Source organism: Caloenas nicobarica, chromosome 2 (genome assembly GCF_036013445.1).
Source record: "Caloenas nicobarica isolate bCalNic1 chromosome 2, bCalNic1.hap1, whole genome shotgun sequence".
Taxonomy (NCBI): domain Eukaryota; kingdom Metazoa; phylum Chordata; class Aves; order Columbiformes; family Columbidae; genus Caloenas; species Caloenas nicobarica.
The window spans coordinates 113926493-113943426 of NC_088246.1; the positions used below are offsets into that span (position 1 = coordinate 113926493).

Genomic DNA, 16934 nt, shown 5'->3' on the forward strand with positions numbered 1-16934 from the left:
GAGTTTGTTTCCTTTCCCTCTCAACTGAACTACTGGATCCCAGTTATCTAAAAATACACAGCCAAAGGGATGGAGAAATAACTGTAAAATGAACCTGTAGACACTGTATACCTGAAAAAAACAGGCAACTTACCTGTGTGGCTGTTGTGAGCTATTGACAGCATGGACCTCTCATCGATGATTACTGCAAATCTCTTGACCAGCTTATTTGAAATGGAGTTCAGAATAGCCATATAAACCAAGCTTCATCAAATATGCACCTACTTTGGAGGCTTCGGAGAAAAACGCTCAGTAATTACACTGATCAAGTCTCACAAGGTGTCTCAATGGACATTTGGAAGGGCTGCGTTTTTCATCCAGGCTACTGAGGCAGTGATAGCAGAGCATCACCCTGCAGCGCTTCGCTGCCTCGCTTACTGCTCTGCCTTCCTTTCACCACCCTGGGCATCATTTCCTCCTTCCTCCTCACTGCTCCTTCCCTGAACTGGAGCCCTGGCTGACAACAGGATTCAGAGAGGTCCTGGAGGAGCCAGAAGGAAGTCCTGGATGAGATGCATGTGGCTGGAGAAGTACCAGGGAAGATGGCAATACTGGGATGGTAGAGTTGTGGAGCCAGGGCCATGGTACTGATGGTGGGGCTGTAAAGGAAGGACTTGTCACTGACTGACATCACTGGGTTATGGAAGAAAAGCAGAAAGCACAGAAGTACACACCAGCCTAGAGGAAACAGAACTTAAGCACCGAGTCAAGCTATGGTCCTTCAGTGGTGGGTGAAAGAGAAGAAAAAAGCCTTGCCATTAACATTTACTCCTCTGCTGAAGGGAGGGAGATGACTGGGAAGAACATAAGTACAGTTGTGAGACAAGCCCAGGCACAGGACTCATGTTAGGTTTCCTCTTGATACCCTTTTACCAGAGGTTCCTTGTCGCAGAGGAGAACTCAGCATCTTATACCACAGAGCTGCTGCTCCATGTCTCTCCTTGCTGAAGTGACAGGTTCTCTAGTTTCTATCTTCACTGACGAGCCCAGCATACACCATCATGATACTGGGCTCTGATGGGGTGGGGAGCAACAAAAGCTGCAAGCTGGTGTTAGAGCAAGGTCTCAGGTCTTTCAATGGGGGAAATCTATTCTACCTTCTGAGCAGGAAAACTGCTGTGAGAGGTGGGGTACAAAGCCCACTGCATGGAACGTGGTCACCTGGCACAGAAATGGGCCCCCTACATGACAGGGTACAGTGACTGGCCCTTGTACACTAGTGCCTACCGCAGACACCACCACCATGCAAGTGTCTCTGGGAATCTCTGTTGGAGAAAAAGGGAGAAGGTGCAGTCTGGAGGAGGCACTCTTACTTCCATCCCCATTCCCCCTGCTAGCAAAGTTCCCTCTGTGCTCAGGTTCCCTTCTAACCAGCTGAGCCAAAGAAACCCAACTCGCTCTGCCTGCCCACACCCAGGAGGTGCTGCCAGTCCTGCCTGGCTCTGCCAGCTGCTCCTGCCTCCCTGGGTCTCGGGGGACTCCAGGCCAGCCCTGCTCTGCGGCTGGTGCCACTGGCAGCAGCACAGCCGGGGCCTGGCCTGGTGTGCCTGCAGCCCGCTGCTCCATCCCATCACCGCCCAGCCCTCCTGAGCTCCTGCTCCATCTCCCTGTGGTGGAGCAGCAGCTCTTTCCCACCCAGAGCTGTTTCCAGCCTCCATCAGACACCAGCTCCTTGTTCCCATGAGCTGGCCCAGGCGCCAGCCAGAACCATCGTCTCTTGCATTCCCTGCGCCACTCTCCACCAGCCCCTCGTGAAGTCAGCGAGGACAACACACGCACACTCTAGTTTTTGGTCCCTAGTTTGCTGTCATAGAGTAAAGAAAGGGTAAAGAAAAGAAATTGACACCTTTAGAGCTTGAGTGTTTTGTCAGGACCAAATTAGCTGCCCTGAACAGCTATGGGAAGCAGTAACTTGCACTGCAATAACCCGCAATCATGGCTGAAAAATCCTGAAAATTCCCTGGTGAGATTTCCTGAAATCTCTGATAGCTATTGCACAACTCTGGACTTCATCCTTGATTTCCTGTTTGCTTCTTCCAGCAGGGAGATACATGATGCTGACAGTGCCTATACTGACCACTGGATTTCCGAGAGAAACATTTCTGCTAGAATAGGTGTTTAACCAAACAAGATTCAGGGTCATCCAGAGGTTGGAGGTGGAGGCTAGGCAGACGTCCGAACTCAAACAAATGCATTTAAAAGAAGTACTACTGAGTAGCTTGGTGTGGTGGAACAATTTCTTAAGTGGTTAACCGTCCAATATGGCTGCCTGGTTCAACTCTTGATGTCTAAATTTAGCGCTGAAAAACAGGAAAAAGGGCTGAGGCAGGGCTAGCATAGTTTTGGGCAGATGCCACATGTTATACTTGAATATATTTATTTTCTTTAAGAATAGGACAAATTGAAGTATAAATTATTAAGGCTATCTTTAAGATAAAAAGTTTGAGAGAACCTTCCACCAGAGACAGAATGCACTGCTTAAATCCTCCTTAATTTGGCTAAATTTCATTTTATTAGAAATGTCACAGAGATGTGCACCAGCAACTGGCACTCTGCAACTGCCAGCAGGATGCCATCATGCCTTTTCACATTTGAAGTCCCTTTTCAGAAAAGCTATACATAAAAAGCCTGTTACTGAGTGTGTATAAATCAGTAGGTTTGATATCAACTTCCACTCCAAAGCAGAAATTCTTTGAGGCCGGTGTGAACCAACATGTCCACATCCTTGAACACCATCATCTGCTATGTTCTTTCTTTACATAGCTTCAAATAATAGTTTTATACTGTCTCAAGTTTAGCTTCCTACTCTTGCCCTATCTCCTTCACCCAATCAAGCCTATTTCTAACTGCTCACTTTGAGCCTGGATGAAATTGTATCTGGTCCTTTTCTGCCTTGTACATTACTAAAATCCTTGTGATTCAGATCTTTAACTCTCTCTCTTTTTCTTTTTTGGTCTCATTTACCTGTTGAATACTTTCTCTAGCATGTTAAGACTTCTGTGTCTTAAACCATGGAAAACTTTAATTTTCTTTAGGTATATATGAAAGCCAACAGAATTTTTTCTTTTAAAGCTGGAGACAGCCTTATATAGTAAAATTCTCTCCAGGTACCGACAGTTTCCCAACACAGTTATTTTAGCTCCAGCTTAAGTGTCCATTTCCAACTCTTACGTGCATACACACAGTTGAGCTGTAAGGATTTTTCTTTTTCCTTCGTGACATTACTATTTCCCACTTAAATCCTTCTGTCGTGGTTACATTTTGGTATCAAGGACCAATTTTAGGATGAATTTTTGATCTACTTAAGCAGCAAGGCTCTTTTATGAGGGTCGTGGTAATAGAGATACTGGAAAGTGGTTAGCATTGGTACTATATGCATCTTATTTGCACGCATGAAGTATCTCTCCTCACCACTCTTCCAATCCATAAAAGAGCCTCCCGGTAAACATGTTACACTTTTCATACTTGCCAGGTAGTGCTTTGTTTTGTCCATTGGCACCGCCTGAAGGAGATGTAAATTCCCATGTGAACACCTTGGTCACAGCCTTAGATACTGTCTTCTTGTTAACTGTCTGAAGACTCTACAAATGGCTGTGGTTAAATCTCAGTAAATTGCTGCTGCAACCTTCCATTTTAAATTGGTATTACCTTGACACCTCATCCATCAAAAAGGAGCAATCCAGAAAGTTCTCTTCCACAAGACAGCCAAGGATGCTTTTAAATTGAAAATCTCATTTCATGGCACAATCTGTTGACTTACTTATTACAATTGATTATACTGGCAGTGCTTTGTATTGAAGCAGTTTTATTGAAAAGATTGATTTTTTTCCTAAATAAAAAAGGATATATTTTTTTTCACACATGAACATAAAAACTCTGAAAGCTTTTAGAAATGAAAATTAACTCTACAAAAATTAGGCTATCAATGTTAAATACTTAAATTTTTGTTACTACTAACTGAAATACACTTATATCTTCTATCAGTATAAAAATCTTCATAGCAATGAGTAATACAACATGAACATTTCCTTTAACTGAACATATTCACATTTTTAATACAGAACTATTTCCAGCAAGTCTCATCAGTCTATGCCTTTCTTTTTCGTGACGTTCCATTAAGTTCTGAAGGCGACATTTGCAGTGTTTGCTGCTGTTGCTGCTGCTGCTGCTGCTTCTTTGTGGGACAGGAGATCCATTCTTCAGAGCTAAACAAAAACACAGCACAGTAGCTTATAAGCCAAGACCTTTTTTCTATGTATATATTATATATATGTCTTTTTTATTTATGTCTTTTTTATATAATTGATGCAAAAGCACAGAGCTCCCACTAATATCACAGAATCACAGAATCACAGAATGTTAGGGATTGGAAGGGACCTCAAAAGATCATCTAGTCCAATCCCCCTGCCAGAGCAGGAAAACTTAGGTGAGGTTACACAGGAAGGCGTCCAGGCGGGTTTTGAATGTCTCCAGAGAAGGAGAATCCACAACCTCCCTGGGCAGCCTGTTCCAGTGCTCTGTCACCCTCACTGAGAAGAAGTTTCTTCTCACATTTAAGTGGAACCTCTTGTGTTCCAGCTTGAACCCATTACCCCTTGTCTTACTGTTGGTTGTCACTGAGAAGAGCCTAGCTCCATCCTCGTGACACCCGCCCTTTATATATTTATAAACATTAATGAGGTCACCCCTCAGTCTCCTCTTTTGCAAGCTAAAGAGACCCAGCTCCCTCAGCCTTTCCTCATAAGGGAGATGCTCCACTCCCTTAATCATCTTTGTGGCCCTGCGCTGGACTCTCTCCAGCAGTTCCCTGTCCTTCTTGAACTGAGGGGCCCAGAACTGGACACAATATGAATATTACAAACCCCATATTTGTGCAGAGCTTCTTATTCTTGTAATTATTTTGTTAAAATTAGGAACAGCATCAGGCTAACATTAGTTTAAATACATAACCACTTAAGTTCTATGTGTGGATAAAAAAATAATAACAAATATAAATAATAAAGAGACAGTGCTCTAGTGAAAACTTAGAGATTTACAAGACACAACTGAATACGATGTAAATAATTTCAAAAACATGACCACTGTTCAGCAAAGACAATGATGCAGTCATGAGGAGAAACATGAGAAATGGAAAACTCAGTTCCATGTCATTTTAAATATACAGACTTAACAGATCTCCCTGATTTTATTTTGTGTGTACAAATGTTCACTAGCCACAGAGGTAATGTAGAAGTAGACACACAGGTGAAGAGATAACTGTGTTAAATACTTTATCTCACCTCAGACAGTTACTTAGAAGAAGTTATATAAGAAGGATTATTTCTCTGTTCTCTAAGAGTAATTCTTCCTCTGTTCATCTGCCCAGTATTTGATATTGAATCTTAAAAGAGTTTACAGGCCGAGCTATTATATTTCAAATATTTCTGGGGTGTAACAGAGTTGAATATACCAGAAAATATAGGGAACGCAAATGCACAAAGATGCCAATCAATCAGTTCATAAAGAGAAATAGAATCAGAATTAGCAAGCAAATCTTTATATCAAGCTTAAATAATAGCAGAAACTTTAAAGGAAATAAAAATTACCTTGAAAATCAGCCTTATGCAAACTCTACTAATTGTTGGTTATTGGATACAAGTATGAATTAAAAAAAAAAACCTCCCACGCAAACAAACAAACAAACAAAACTAGTTTTTGCTTTGAATTCAGGATATGGGAAAGTAATGACTAGATTCACAATAAACTTACTTATACAATTTTTTTACTGTTTCTCTTCGCATTCTTTTGGTAGGGATGGGGGTGTCACACATTTCTAACATTATAGGCTGAAGTAATGATTCAGTGACTTTATCTGATGGAGTCATACCTATGAAAACATTGCAAGTAAGAACAAATTAAAAAAAAAATTAAGCCTATTGGTTATAAATGGGCCCTGTAACAGTAGTGTTTAACCATTGAAGTAAGGCTTTAGAAATGCCATTTCACCTTTCGTCTGAAACAGAGTTCAAAGATGATGGGTAAAAACATTTGCTTTATTTACAGTTGCCACAGAGAAAATGTTAGGTTTTTTAAAAATATATCTTGAAATACCATAAATTATTTTATATTGACATAAAACCCAACTTTTATCTAAGAAATACTAGCCTTGCAGAATTAGGAGTGTTTCTTTTAACAGTACAATGTTTTGAATGTGTTTCCCTAGCAAAAGTAATTCAGCTCTTTACTACGCAGTCATTTCAAAACAAATGTCAATGTTCTCTACCACTGGGCCAGTCTGACTAATAGTTATATAATCTTGCATTAGTGAGATCATAGTTTCATGTTCACAAGACACCAACTGACCAGATTTTTATGATCTGACCACATTACAGGGCAGTGCTGGCCTAAACAATATCCACAGCATCATACTACAAACAGCTTTTCTATAATTTCCTTAAAATGAGACATCTCTAAGCTCTTAAATAATTTTAACAACCTTCCTTCATAGTCTGAATTTGTTAGTTTGCAAGAGTAGAATACATCTGGATGCAGTTAACAGTTCTCCTCCTTTAGGACACCAAAAATGTAATACAATAACCTACCCAATTTTTGTTCTATTTCCTTCAGGCTTTTCTCTTGTTCGGCAAGTTCCTTCTTTTTCTGTTGCATTTCTGGAGTGTTAAGTGTCTGCAAATGTAAATCAAGTTCCTGGTTCACGTTATCAAGTTTCACCACTGCTGCACGGTATTGCTGAAGAAGATCTAATTGAAGAATAAAATAATAAAACACAAAACAGTAAATAAGTGGTCATTTTGAGTTAGAAGGCTATCAAATACAATCCAAACAATATATAAGGTTCACAAGAAAACACGTCTTTCAGAAGCACTACTTAAAAAAACCCACTCAAATTCATAGGGGGTCAGTGGCTGTTGTTAAAATGACTGCAAAGACTGAAAAAAAAAAAATCACATCCAATATTTTGATTTCTCTTTTCTTTTCAAGCCTGTATCTTAGATTACAGTAAAGTAGCAGTGAACTCTGAAAATGACATGGCAAACAGCCATTTCTTTACACATCTTGTTGCTTGTGTGCTCCAAGCTCCATTTTCTATCTTTGATGCCATTAAGTGTATTTGTAGTACGTTTTTTTTAGTGCTATGAAGCCAAAGCTTGTATTACTGACTTGAATTCTAGTCCACCTTGTGGAACAAGAGAATGTTTACTGAGCTTCACTTTGTCCCACCTATGGAAATTTAAACAAGGAAATAGCAGCAGTACACTCAGGTAACTGAGGGCATATTTTGCTGACAAACTTTGTTCCTCTTTTAACATGCAAGAGGAAGAATTTTAGTTTGCCCAGGCATTGAATGAATATGTCTGTGATTCTGTAATAAAGTGTTGAAGCATGTTTGCCCAGTCTCATTCATTTTACTTCGTGGTGAATATGAGGTAGTTTGCACAAAGCTTAACTGAACACTAAATGACCTTATATTTGCCACAGGGTGAAATTGTTCACATAGATAGTTACTGTAGACTGACAAAATGCAAATTCTTAGTACAGTTTATTGTAGAAGTACATTGTCAGTGTAGTCATAGCTTAAGCGACTACTTTCATGCTACCAACACAGAAGAGCAGCAAGTCACAACTAATGTTAAGGCTAAAATTCAGTTCAAAACAAGTCTTGTGAAATGAGGTTCTGTCCTTTATATGGAATGTCCCTATTATTTTCCTTTAAATGTCTAGTAACTATCCAAGTGAAATTAAAACATGCTCTTTTCTTCTGCCATGATTGTTCCTGTACTAAATTACAGACAATTCCAATTTAATTCCCACTGGGTAATAACTGAGTTCAGCAATTGAAAATGTGTTGATAGACAAATATAAAGTGTGCTAAAACCAGCATATTTCAGTCTGTAGCTGAAAGGATTACTATGTTTTTCCTACATGTAATATATTTTTACCAAAATGCCTAGGAAAGATCGTTTTATTCTTTTTTTCTCCCTCAGCTGGTCAATGTTAAGTAGTTTGCTCATATATAAGGCTAGTCCAGTAAGTGCATGTGTTCTCTCTCTCTTGTTCTCCCCTCACCCCTTTCCACTGAACACTCTAGGAATACTGTCATGGAAAAACTTCACGTCCTTTCTTTTGAAAATGAAGTATTTAAGAATGACCTCATTTGTGAATAGGACTTCAATGTTTTGCAAATCAGTCAGGTCAGCTGTTACGTGTCAGAAGCTGCCATCTTTTAACTTAATTTATAACCTTTATTCTGAAAGGAAGAGTCCAAGCACATAATGAAACATAAGTGATCCCACAGGAAATATAAGGTACCTTCTTGTTAGGGAAATAATGTAGAAGTGGTTGTGCATGACTGATGAGAACAGGAATTTTTCTACCACTGCTTCACAGAGCTTACTTGCACAGTAAGAAATTCTAAATTGATGTATGGTGTTTCCAGAAGAGAAACACCTGAAACTTCTGTTTTTCAAGGACGCTGGAATTCAATCGGCTCAAGCTTCTCATGCCTGCTGTTTGAATGGTCACCACTGCTTATCCTCTTTCTTTAATAAGACTAAGAAAAAGGGGAATCTCTCATGATTACTATTTTTTATTTCAGGATATTTAATAGCTACAGCTTTTAAGACAAGGGAAATACACAACACTGTACAGGTCATATTTCTTAAAGTAACTTTATGCTAAATTCAAGTTTTCCTTTCTGTATTACGTAAGAAAATAATGAACTTAGGCAAGCAATATAATTTTGGAAGTTCTGTATTTTCATGACTTCATTAACTCACCTATCTGTCCAGCGAAAGCAGAGTAAAGTTTTGGCATGGGTGCTCCAAATACCATTCCTCTGAGTTTGTCCATTGGAGGAGCTTTATTCTGAAGGCCTCCAAATTTTCCATTGCTGCGAATCCTGTCTCCTTCCCTAGTCAGCAAAGTAGGGCAATGTGTAATTTTTACAACCTACGCAGGTATAAAAAGTGACACTAAATCAGTAATTCCATGGAAAAAAAAAAATCTAAGTTTTCAGCAATGCTGTTGTGAAGCTTTATACCTTTCAACTATGATGCAGCTTGTGCTCTAATGAGAATATATTTTATGAAATGACATTTCATGACTTCTGCTTTCAAGTAATAGAAAACATCTATTAAAATTAAACAGTACTGGTGATAACAGTGAAAACTAAATTTTTGGAGGGTTTTTGTGTCCTCACATATAAACAGAAGTCTGGAGACAGAATTTAGATCTATACTGCGAAAAAGCTAATTATCAACATATACTATGAAGTAGTGGCAACGAATATTAGCATTGATAAAAAAATGTGAGCACTTATACAATTATTTGATGAAGATGGCTTTTTTTTAATGTACAAGATGTTAATCATCTACAATTCCAGATTTATTTCTTATTAACATATTCAATAAAAATTCCATATAGTTGATGAAATTCACCTGTAGTGGGACACTGAAGCTAATGGGGTAACAGACTAACCAAGTGAAATGACCCAGACCTCATTTTGAGAAATGACTAGATATGCAAACTCCTTTTCTTGAACAGACACAGATGGTCAGTCTCCTGACACTGATCAACAACTGAGATCTGACTCTCCTGCCTCTTCTGTTTGATTTTACAGTAAAAAGTATATACTTTTTGCTGAAAGAAGCACATAGTTTTCACAGTTGAAAAATGGTAGCTATTTGTTCACTTGATGGACACTGAGATGGTTATAATACAAGATAAAAATCAAAATATTAATGTAAATCATCTTTTTTTTTTTTTTACTATGACTATATCTAAGTATCTGAGACACTCTTTGGAAACATTCAAGACAGTCCTTGTTCCCAGGTTACCAGCTAGTGGTAGCCAATAAAAAGGGAATGGAATCACAGAGTAAAAGAGCTGGTCGGGCCCAGAGCAGGAAATCCCTGCTGAACTGTGAAAGAATGAAGCAGGCAACCCATTTTAGATGCCACCAGAGGTTTCCTGTTAATTTGTTGTTCTCTCAATAAAAACTTTGCAGTACAATTTCTTATACTTCTGCAGAGGGGAAAAAATAAGAATATCCAGGACCAAGAGCTTAATGTTTAATTAATACAGTTCTACATCCGATGCTGAATCATATTTCAATTCTAAGAACCTCATAAGCTGAAACAGAAAGTGCCCAGTGTCAGGACTTGCTCAGAGACTCTTGGCTGCTAAATGTGTCCCATTAAACCTAAATAAAATGGGTCACAGAAAGGTCTAGTAAGTTCCCCACCAAGATCTTAGTCATTTGAGTGGATCTGAAATTTCATTACGTGCCTCAGACTCCTGTCTTTTATTACACGTACAGGGACTAGGGAAGTAGTAAAGAATTTGCATTTAACAGCAAAACTACAGATGTTTGTCTGTAAGAACATGGTCTTGTGCTTCATGGCAACATTAATATAATGGAATTTGTTGAACAGAGGTAATTTTGTCAATGCCAATAATAAAGATTTCATTCACTCGTAAGTCCATTGAGGCTTACAGACAATACGCACAGTTATAGCTAATGTAGCATTAATCTTGGCAATTATTCTAGGTTTGTAATGTATTTAATAGATAGCTATGCAATATATTTACTTTAAAAATATCAAGAATAATTAAAACATACCTCTTTTCGGTAATGGTTGGCAGCATCCAAGTTATCTATAATGATAGTGTCACCCAAGAGCATCCTAAACACTGAAAAATTTAATTTTTTGAACCATGAAATTTCTCTGCTACAAAATAACTTAAGTTTTGAAAAATCAATTCTGAGCCATCATTATTACAGCTTTTCAGATAAGTGCAGGGGAAATGCCAAGTCCATTATCTTTTTTCAATGAAATTTTATTCTGAGGTGGAGATAAATATGCAATCTTTTGTTTTCATCAAAGAATTCATAAAGAAAAAAATTTAGTACATTTAATTGCCTTATGGCATAATTGACTATTTTCCACCAAAGTATTCTCTTGATATCTTCTATTTACATTTATGAAGACACACATAATAAAATGCCAAGTTTTAGAAAATTATATAAATTACAACTTTTTAAGTCCTCCTCGAATTGTGTTCTCGGTTTCTTAATATGTTTCTTAATATTCAATGTGCTATCAAAGAAAAAAAACCTTCACAGGTGGATGATCCAACTGAATTTAAGACTTTTCTTCTGTCAATAAAAGATTGTTCTATACGAAGTTTAACTTGATGTAGCCTTGCATGTCAAGCAATGTGGTTTTTAAATTCCCCCAAGAGACATGAAGAAGAATTTAGAGCTAAAGTCTTCGACAATAGCTAACTTTCTGAAATAAACTGGACTAAAAATTGGGTTTATAGAGACGAATATTTCAATACTAGGAAGTTGTGAAGTAAAATGAAAAACTTATTGAACTAATTACAGATTCCAACTCTCCATATAAAGGAGGAGGTCTACTTAATTTAAGAAAAAGAATGTAGGAAAAGGTAGGTACTGCTACATTGTTAGAAAGAGAGGACGATGGTTCCCTAAACTGAAATCTACATAAAAATTGAAAGCTTATTCTTACTGTAACTATTTAAGCACAACATATATAGTCAGGTACAGTTTGGTCTGAGTGTACATAAATCTATGCATTACACATTTTTGAGAGGAATATGACTGGAAAATAGCCTAACAAAAGCAGTAACTTCTGCAATAAGAAAATATAAAACTAATATCATGATGGCCAGTTTCTGCTTACATGACCTTGAGAATAAGATAACACTGCAGTAATTTAAAAAAAGAAAAAAAAAAGCCTCTACTATATATATTAGAGAAAAGAAAAACAGGACAAGCAGAAGACAGTGTAATTGCTGAAATTTGCAAAACTGTTGTTTGCAAATACTTAACACTAACGTCATCCTCTTTTACCATCAGACTTCATGAGGAATGTACACTGGTAATTGCAAATATCTCAGTGAAGATTACTAAATAGATGAGGATTTGTGATGTTTCTGTATTTCGTTTATTAAAAAGAAAGAACATATGAAGAATTTCTTCAATATAATTTACCTGTTTGACAGTGCTCTACATTGTCTGGAAATGTTAACAGATCTCTGGCAAATACAGGATTTCCAACAGGTTTGAAGCAGATTTTTCCATTTCTTAAGTGAGGTAAAGGCCTAGTTGGAGAAAGGTGAAAGCGAGGGAGAAAAAGGTAACTTGTCCATATTTCATTATTGCTTCTGACAATCTAGTTAGGAATCTCAAACTGAATTGAATGCAGCTTAACACTTCCATATTAGGTGCTAAATGATCCAAACATTCACTGAAATGTCAGTTATACCAAAGATGCTTTGGTGAAACACTAATTTGTAATGAGATATATATCCAACAAATTCATATGACTAATTTTATGAACAAGTTTTAATGCACTATTTAAAGAACATCTGAGATTTTGGACCTTATAAATACATCTGTGCATCAGATCTTCTCTAAAAGGCATTCTTTATGATATTACCAGTCATCTTCATAAGCAAATTATTTTCAGGCACAGAATTATTATATTTTCCTTTATCTCCCAGGAAACTGAAACAGCAGAATGAATTTCTATTACTACAGATTATTTTAGGGAATGTACTCTAGAGATGGATTTTGGTAAAAGTTAGAATTTGTTTAGAAGCACTACTTTATTTTAAAAAAGTTCCTGCTCTAGAAAGCACATAGAAGTGAAGAAAAAAATGGTAGATTGTCTTCTCTTTTTAATAGAAACACCCTATTAAATAAAGAACAACAAACAGTGGTTAAAGATATAAAGCTACGATTTCGGCTAACATTTCAAGTGACATTAACGCTGCCAGAAACTTTATACTTTGAATCTTTAACAGGAGTAAAACTTAAAAAAGAGATTATACAGAAAAAAAAAAAGCAAAAAAAAAAGCAAAACCAAACCAAAACTGAACAAGTATGTCATACAAATGCAAAAGTTTCATTGTTTTTTCTCTACCTGTTCCAATCAGGAAGTGTCTTCTTGTAAATAGAATCAAGGGGTAACACTTGCTGTCGACCTTGAGTTTCATCAAAAATAGAACGAGCGGCTTCAGTAGTGAGTGTGACTACACAGTCCATGTCACTTGCCAAATGCCAAGAGATAACTTTTGCTGCTTCGTTATCCTCAATTTGAGCTAAATGTGCAATCTGTACCACAGAAGTCAGAACAGTCAAAATAGAAGCCAAGACCACCTCCCCTTTTCATATTAATCACAATCATCCTGCAACTTAAATCAGACCCTATTGATGGCTCTGTTAGAAGAGCTGGTCACCTGATGGGTTGAGAACGCTATCTTCTTTTTAATAGCTCCTCAAAAATTACCTGCATACTCGACTGGCTAATTTTTCATCATTAACACTTCCTGGAACCAACAAAACTCATTGGAAGGCTGAGAGAAAACTCACCTTGCCTAAAATATCCTGGTTGCCTTTTGGATAGTTTGGGAGGGTACAAGTTCGCCTTGGCTGTTTCATTACTCTTTCTTGATCCAACATCTTTTGTTTTATAACAGAATCCACATACTGAAGCTGAGAATTAAAATTTAAAGTTAGCAAGCAGTATCATTGGGCTGAGCTGCAGAAGTAGTTACTTTACCAGTTGCCAATCAAGTTCCTAACAAAAAACATTCAATAATCTGAGACAGACTCTTAATATATAGGGGACCAAGCATATAATCTTAGAGGAGAGCAAAAGGATGCACACTGCAATTTTGAGTATGAACTTTTAAAAAAAATAGTAATGAAAAAGTCACAAAGACTTCAGGGAACTTTTCATGAAGAGCCACCAGAGCTTGATTAGAGCCAAAACTGAAGAAAGTTTAAGTCAGCAGGAAGAGACAACCACAAACATACAAAAAAAGTAACCATTTTAGAAGGGGACTATGTCCAGGCCTGAAAAATTTACCCAACAAGGGGAACGTGGACATCACAATTGCAGAACGTGTATAATTTAATTCTACTGATTCGTGATTAATGACTATAACACTTATTTTTATTTGATCTAAAGATAACTGATTGTTTACATTTTTTCCCCCCAAATCATTAGTTTGAAAACTTTATTTTAAAAGTGTCTTTAAAATATAATTGGATTTTTATGGGAAATTAGCAATGGGGTACATTGCCCTGAATCTTTCAAACTTCCTTTTACATCAACTTTGGCAGTAACAAATGAAATTCTAACTCTCTGAAAATAAGTGTTTTCCTTTGGTTTACTTTTGTCAGAATACATCCCATGTATACTATCAGCCTGCAAAATCCCCTTACTAAAACTAGCAGTACCAGTAACACAAAAGCTAACCAAGACCAGGATATAAAAGAGAAGTTTTTTGTATTTCTCTACCAGTTTAAGAGATAGTTATATTAGCAGAACAGAAAAACAAACAAACAAACAAAACCAAACCCAACCAACCAACAACAACCCCCAATAAACCAACACACCAAACCCCAAAACAAACAAAAAAATTAAGTTTGGCACCGATACGCAAATCTTCCTCACAGTTTAAATTTTCAGGGTTTCAGTAACAGGTGCTTGTGTATATACCAGTGTAATTCAATAGTGTTATATAATGATATCAATTTCATATTAAGATCAGACGTATTTTTAAGATGTTATGGAGTTTAGTAAGAAAGAAGCCATACTGTGTTTGTCTGTGGTAATTCAATTTGGTGTTTTTTCAGTTCGTTCTTCAGGTGAGTTTCTCTTGTTTCAGCCTGTTTAACCTGACCTGAAACCAGTAAAATCAACAGAGAGTAAGGAAATATTAGAAAGCAATGGCACACTTCTTACAGAATTTCTCACAACTTCTCAGAATTATGCCACCCACAGCTGATCCAGTCTACTTCTCAATTTCAGCACAGAATAGCACGATCTGTCCACAAAGATCTCAAGATTTGTCCAGCTTCTAAGCAATTTCAGCAGCTGCCATCTCCTTCAGCTTCAGGAAGCAACGGAGCTACTCCTAACATCAGTCTGAGAACGTTCTTTTCTGTTTTCAACCTCAGTTATCTTTCCAAATGGTTCCCCAACATGCAAAATAGCAAGAGGGATGTGAAGAGTGGTTGTTGGCACTACCCTCTTGTGTCTCTTACATGGGACACCACTTTCTGGACACTATTTCCTCAACTTTCATATCTGAACTGAAACGATTTTGAAAACAAATGAGAAAACAAGTGAGTTGCTTTCCACTCTATTCAAACAGGTTTGTATTTGGAAATATTTATGCATGAAGTATAATGCTGTGCTCTAGCTTGCTCTCTAGAGATGTGCAAAAATCTGCAAATAGGAAACAAAACTTGCCTTTCACACTAGAATTCAGAAATTTGCATCCATAATGGAAACATGCAGTAAGCAAGTAACAGAAACATAGGCCTGTACTAAAATTACAAGAAACAGCAGCATCTTCTAATCCAACATGCTTTATTTACACTGAGTGATTACTTAAAACAAAATTTGAAATGCATCTATTAGAACAAACCTTCTGATAAACAGACAGGATGACTCAAGCAAAAAAATAATGCAAAGAAAACATTTCCTTCATCTCTCCCATTTCCATAAAAAACTGCCCTCACTCTGCTCTGCTGTTTAACACACTATAAAGGATCATGTTTGCTGAAAAACATAATGAATAGCTATACAACACTTGTGAATAATGTACACAGCGTCAAATGTGGGGGGAAAGTAACATTTCGAAAATGCAAACCAAACTTTTTGAAAGAGAATTATCTACAGGTCATTCTCTAAAATTGTTTTTAGGCAACTGTTTTATTTCCAGATAGACGAGCATTTACACATTCGTTGCAAAGACGGCAGTGCAAGGCAGTCATGGAAAAAAAAATCAGATCATCAACTTCAATGTTTTATTCCTCATTTTGACAGTTCTGACCTAATACATTCTACCTCAAATCAAGACCTTTTACAGACAGGTCCATCCAAATAACTAGATGCTTCCCTGCTAATGCTAAGATATATTCCCTTCTGCTTCCCTCTCATTACTGTATCTCATGATTTCAATAGCAATTTTTCTCCCTCTCTCTATATTCTCAAAATGATTACAGGAAAAAAGAGTTTAATTCCCAGGAAATTTATTTATATATTTGATCAAACTTACGTTTCAATTCAGTTGTAAGCTGATTAGTAGTATCAAGCCAATTTCTGTAAACACCTATGGACTGAGACAATTGGTCTCTCTCTCTTGTAAGTGCTGCCATCTGCTGCTGCTTCTTGAAATCTACAGAAACAAATACACATTTTCAGAAGAAAATACAACATACTTAGTTGGTTTAAACATCAGGAAAAATCTATTAAGCTACTACACAGTTCTGAAGAAAAATTATGGACCTAAAAATAGTTGGCTCTAAGGAACAGCAAGCATTTGAGAGTAAATGAAACATACCATTGTAAAACATAAATGACAGACGGTATGGTTCCAAAGGTTTTTTCAAACCGAGCAGATCTGGCTCAAATACAAGAACATATTCACTGCTATCTCTTCCAGGACTATTTTCAGCCAGCACTAGATTCTAATAAAAAACAAAACAAAACAAAACCACAACAACCAAACAAATATACGTAAGTTTATGTTCACACTTGAGATAACACAAAATAAAATAAACATTCTTCAAATACTAAATCTTACAAGTTACCTAACACATATCTATACAAGATTACTACAGTTTTAAGTACTGGCTTGGAAATGCCTTTTATATGTAATAAAAAGAAGTAAAATACAAAGATTTAGCAGTAACTATTTCATTATTTAGGAATTAAGATTATCATTTTACCTGTTTAAAGGGTCTTATTATTTTTGGCTATATGTTATATTTAAGAGACATGTGCTTCGAAAAAAGCATTCTCTGCACTGTCCTGCAAGCAAGATTTCCTCAGATGTACTTCATTCAG

At 36.9% G+C, this 16934-nt stretch overlaps 1 protein-coding gene across 2 annotated transcripts in view; it reads right to left on the bottom strand.

The window, feature by feature from the left end:
- Positions 1-3959: 3959 nt before the first annotated feature.
- SMCHD1 (structural maintenance of chromosomes flexible hinge domain containing 1) overlaps positions 3960-16934 on the bottom strand; it is an 83975-nt gene continuing 71000 nt past the window's right edge. Inside the window, exons 38-48 of one of the 2 annotated variants that reach the window (XM_065629046.1) lie at positions 16429-16555; positions 16144-16263; positions 14675-14760; positions 13442-13564; positions 12993-13183; positions 12059-12168; positions 10661-10731; positions 8817-8988; positions 6621-6779; positions 5788-5905; positions 3960-4244 (exon numbers count right to left, since the gene is read on the bottom strand). In XM_065629046.1, the coding sequence (XP_065485118.1) occupies positions 4127-4244; positions 5788-5905; positions 6621-6779; positions 8817-8988; positions 10661-10731; positions 12059-12168; positions 12993-13183; positions 13442-13564; positions 14675-14760; positions 16144-16263; positions 16429-16555 (1395 nt within the window). In that variant the 3' untranslated portion in view covers positions 3960-4126. Of the gene's footprint in view, positions 4245-5787; positions 5906-6620; positions 6780-8816; positions 8989-10660; positions 10732-12058; positions 12169-12992; positions 13184-13441; positions 13565-14674; positions 14761-16143; positions 16264-16428; positions 16556-16934 lie in introns of those variants that run through there. The other variant, XM_065629047.1, reaches the window with a different exon arrangement.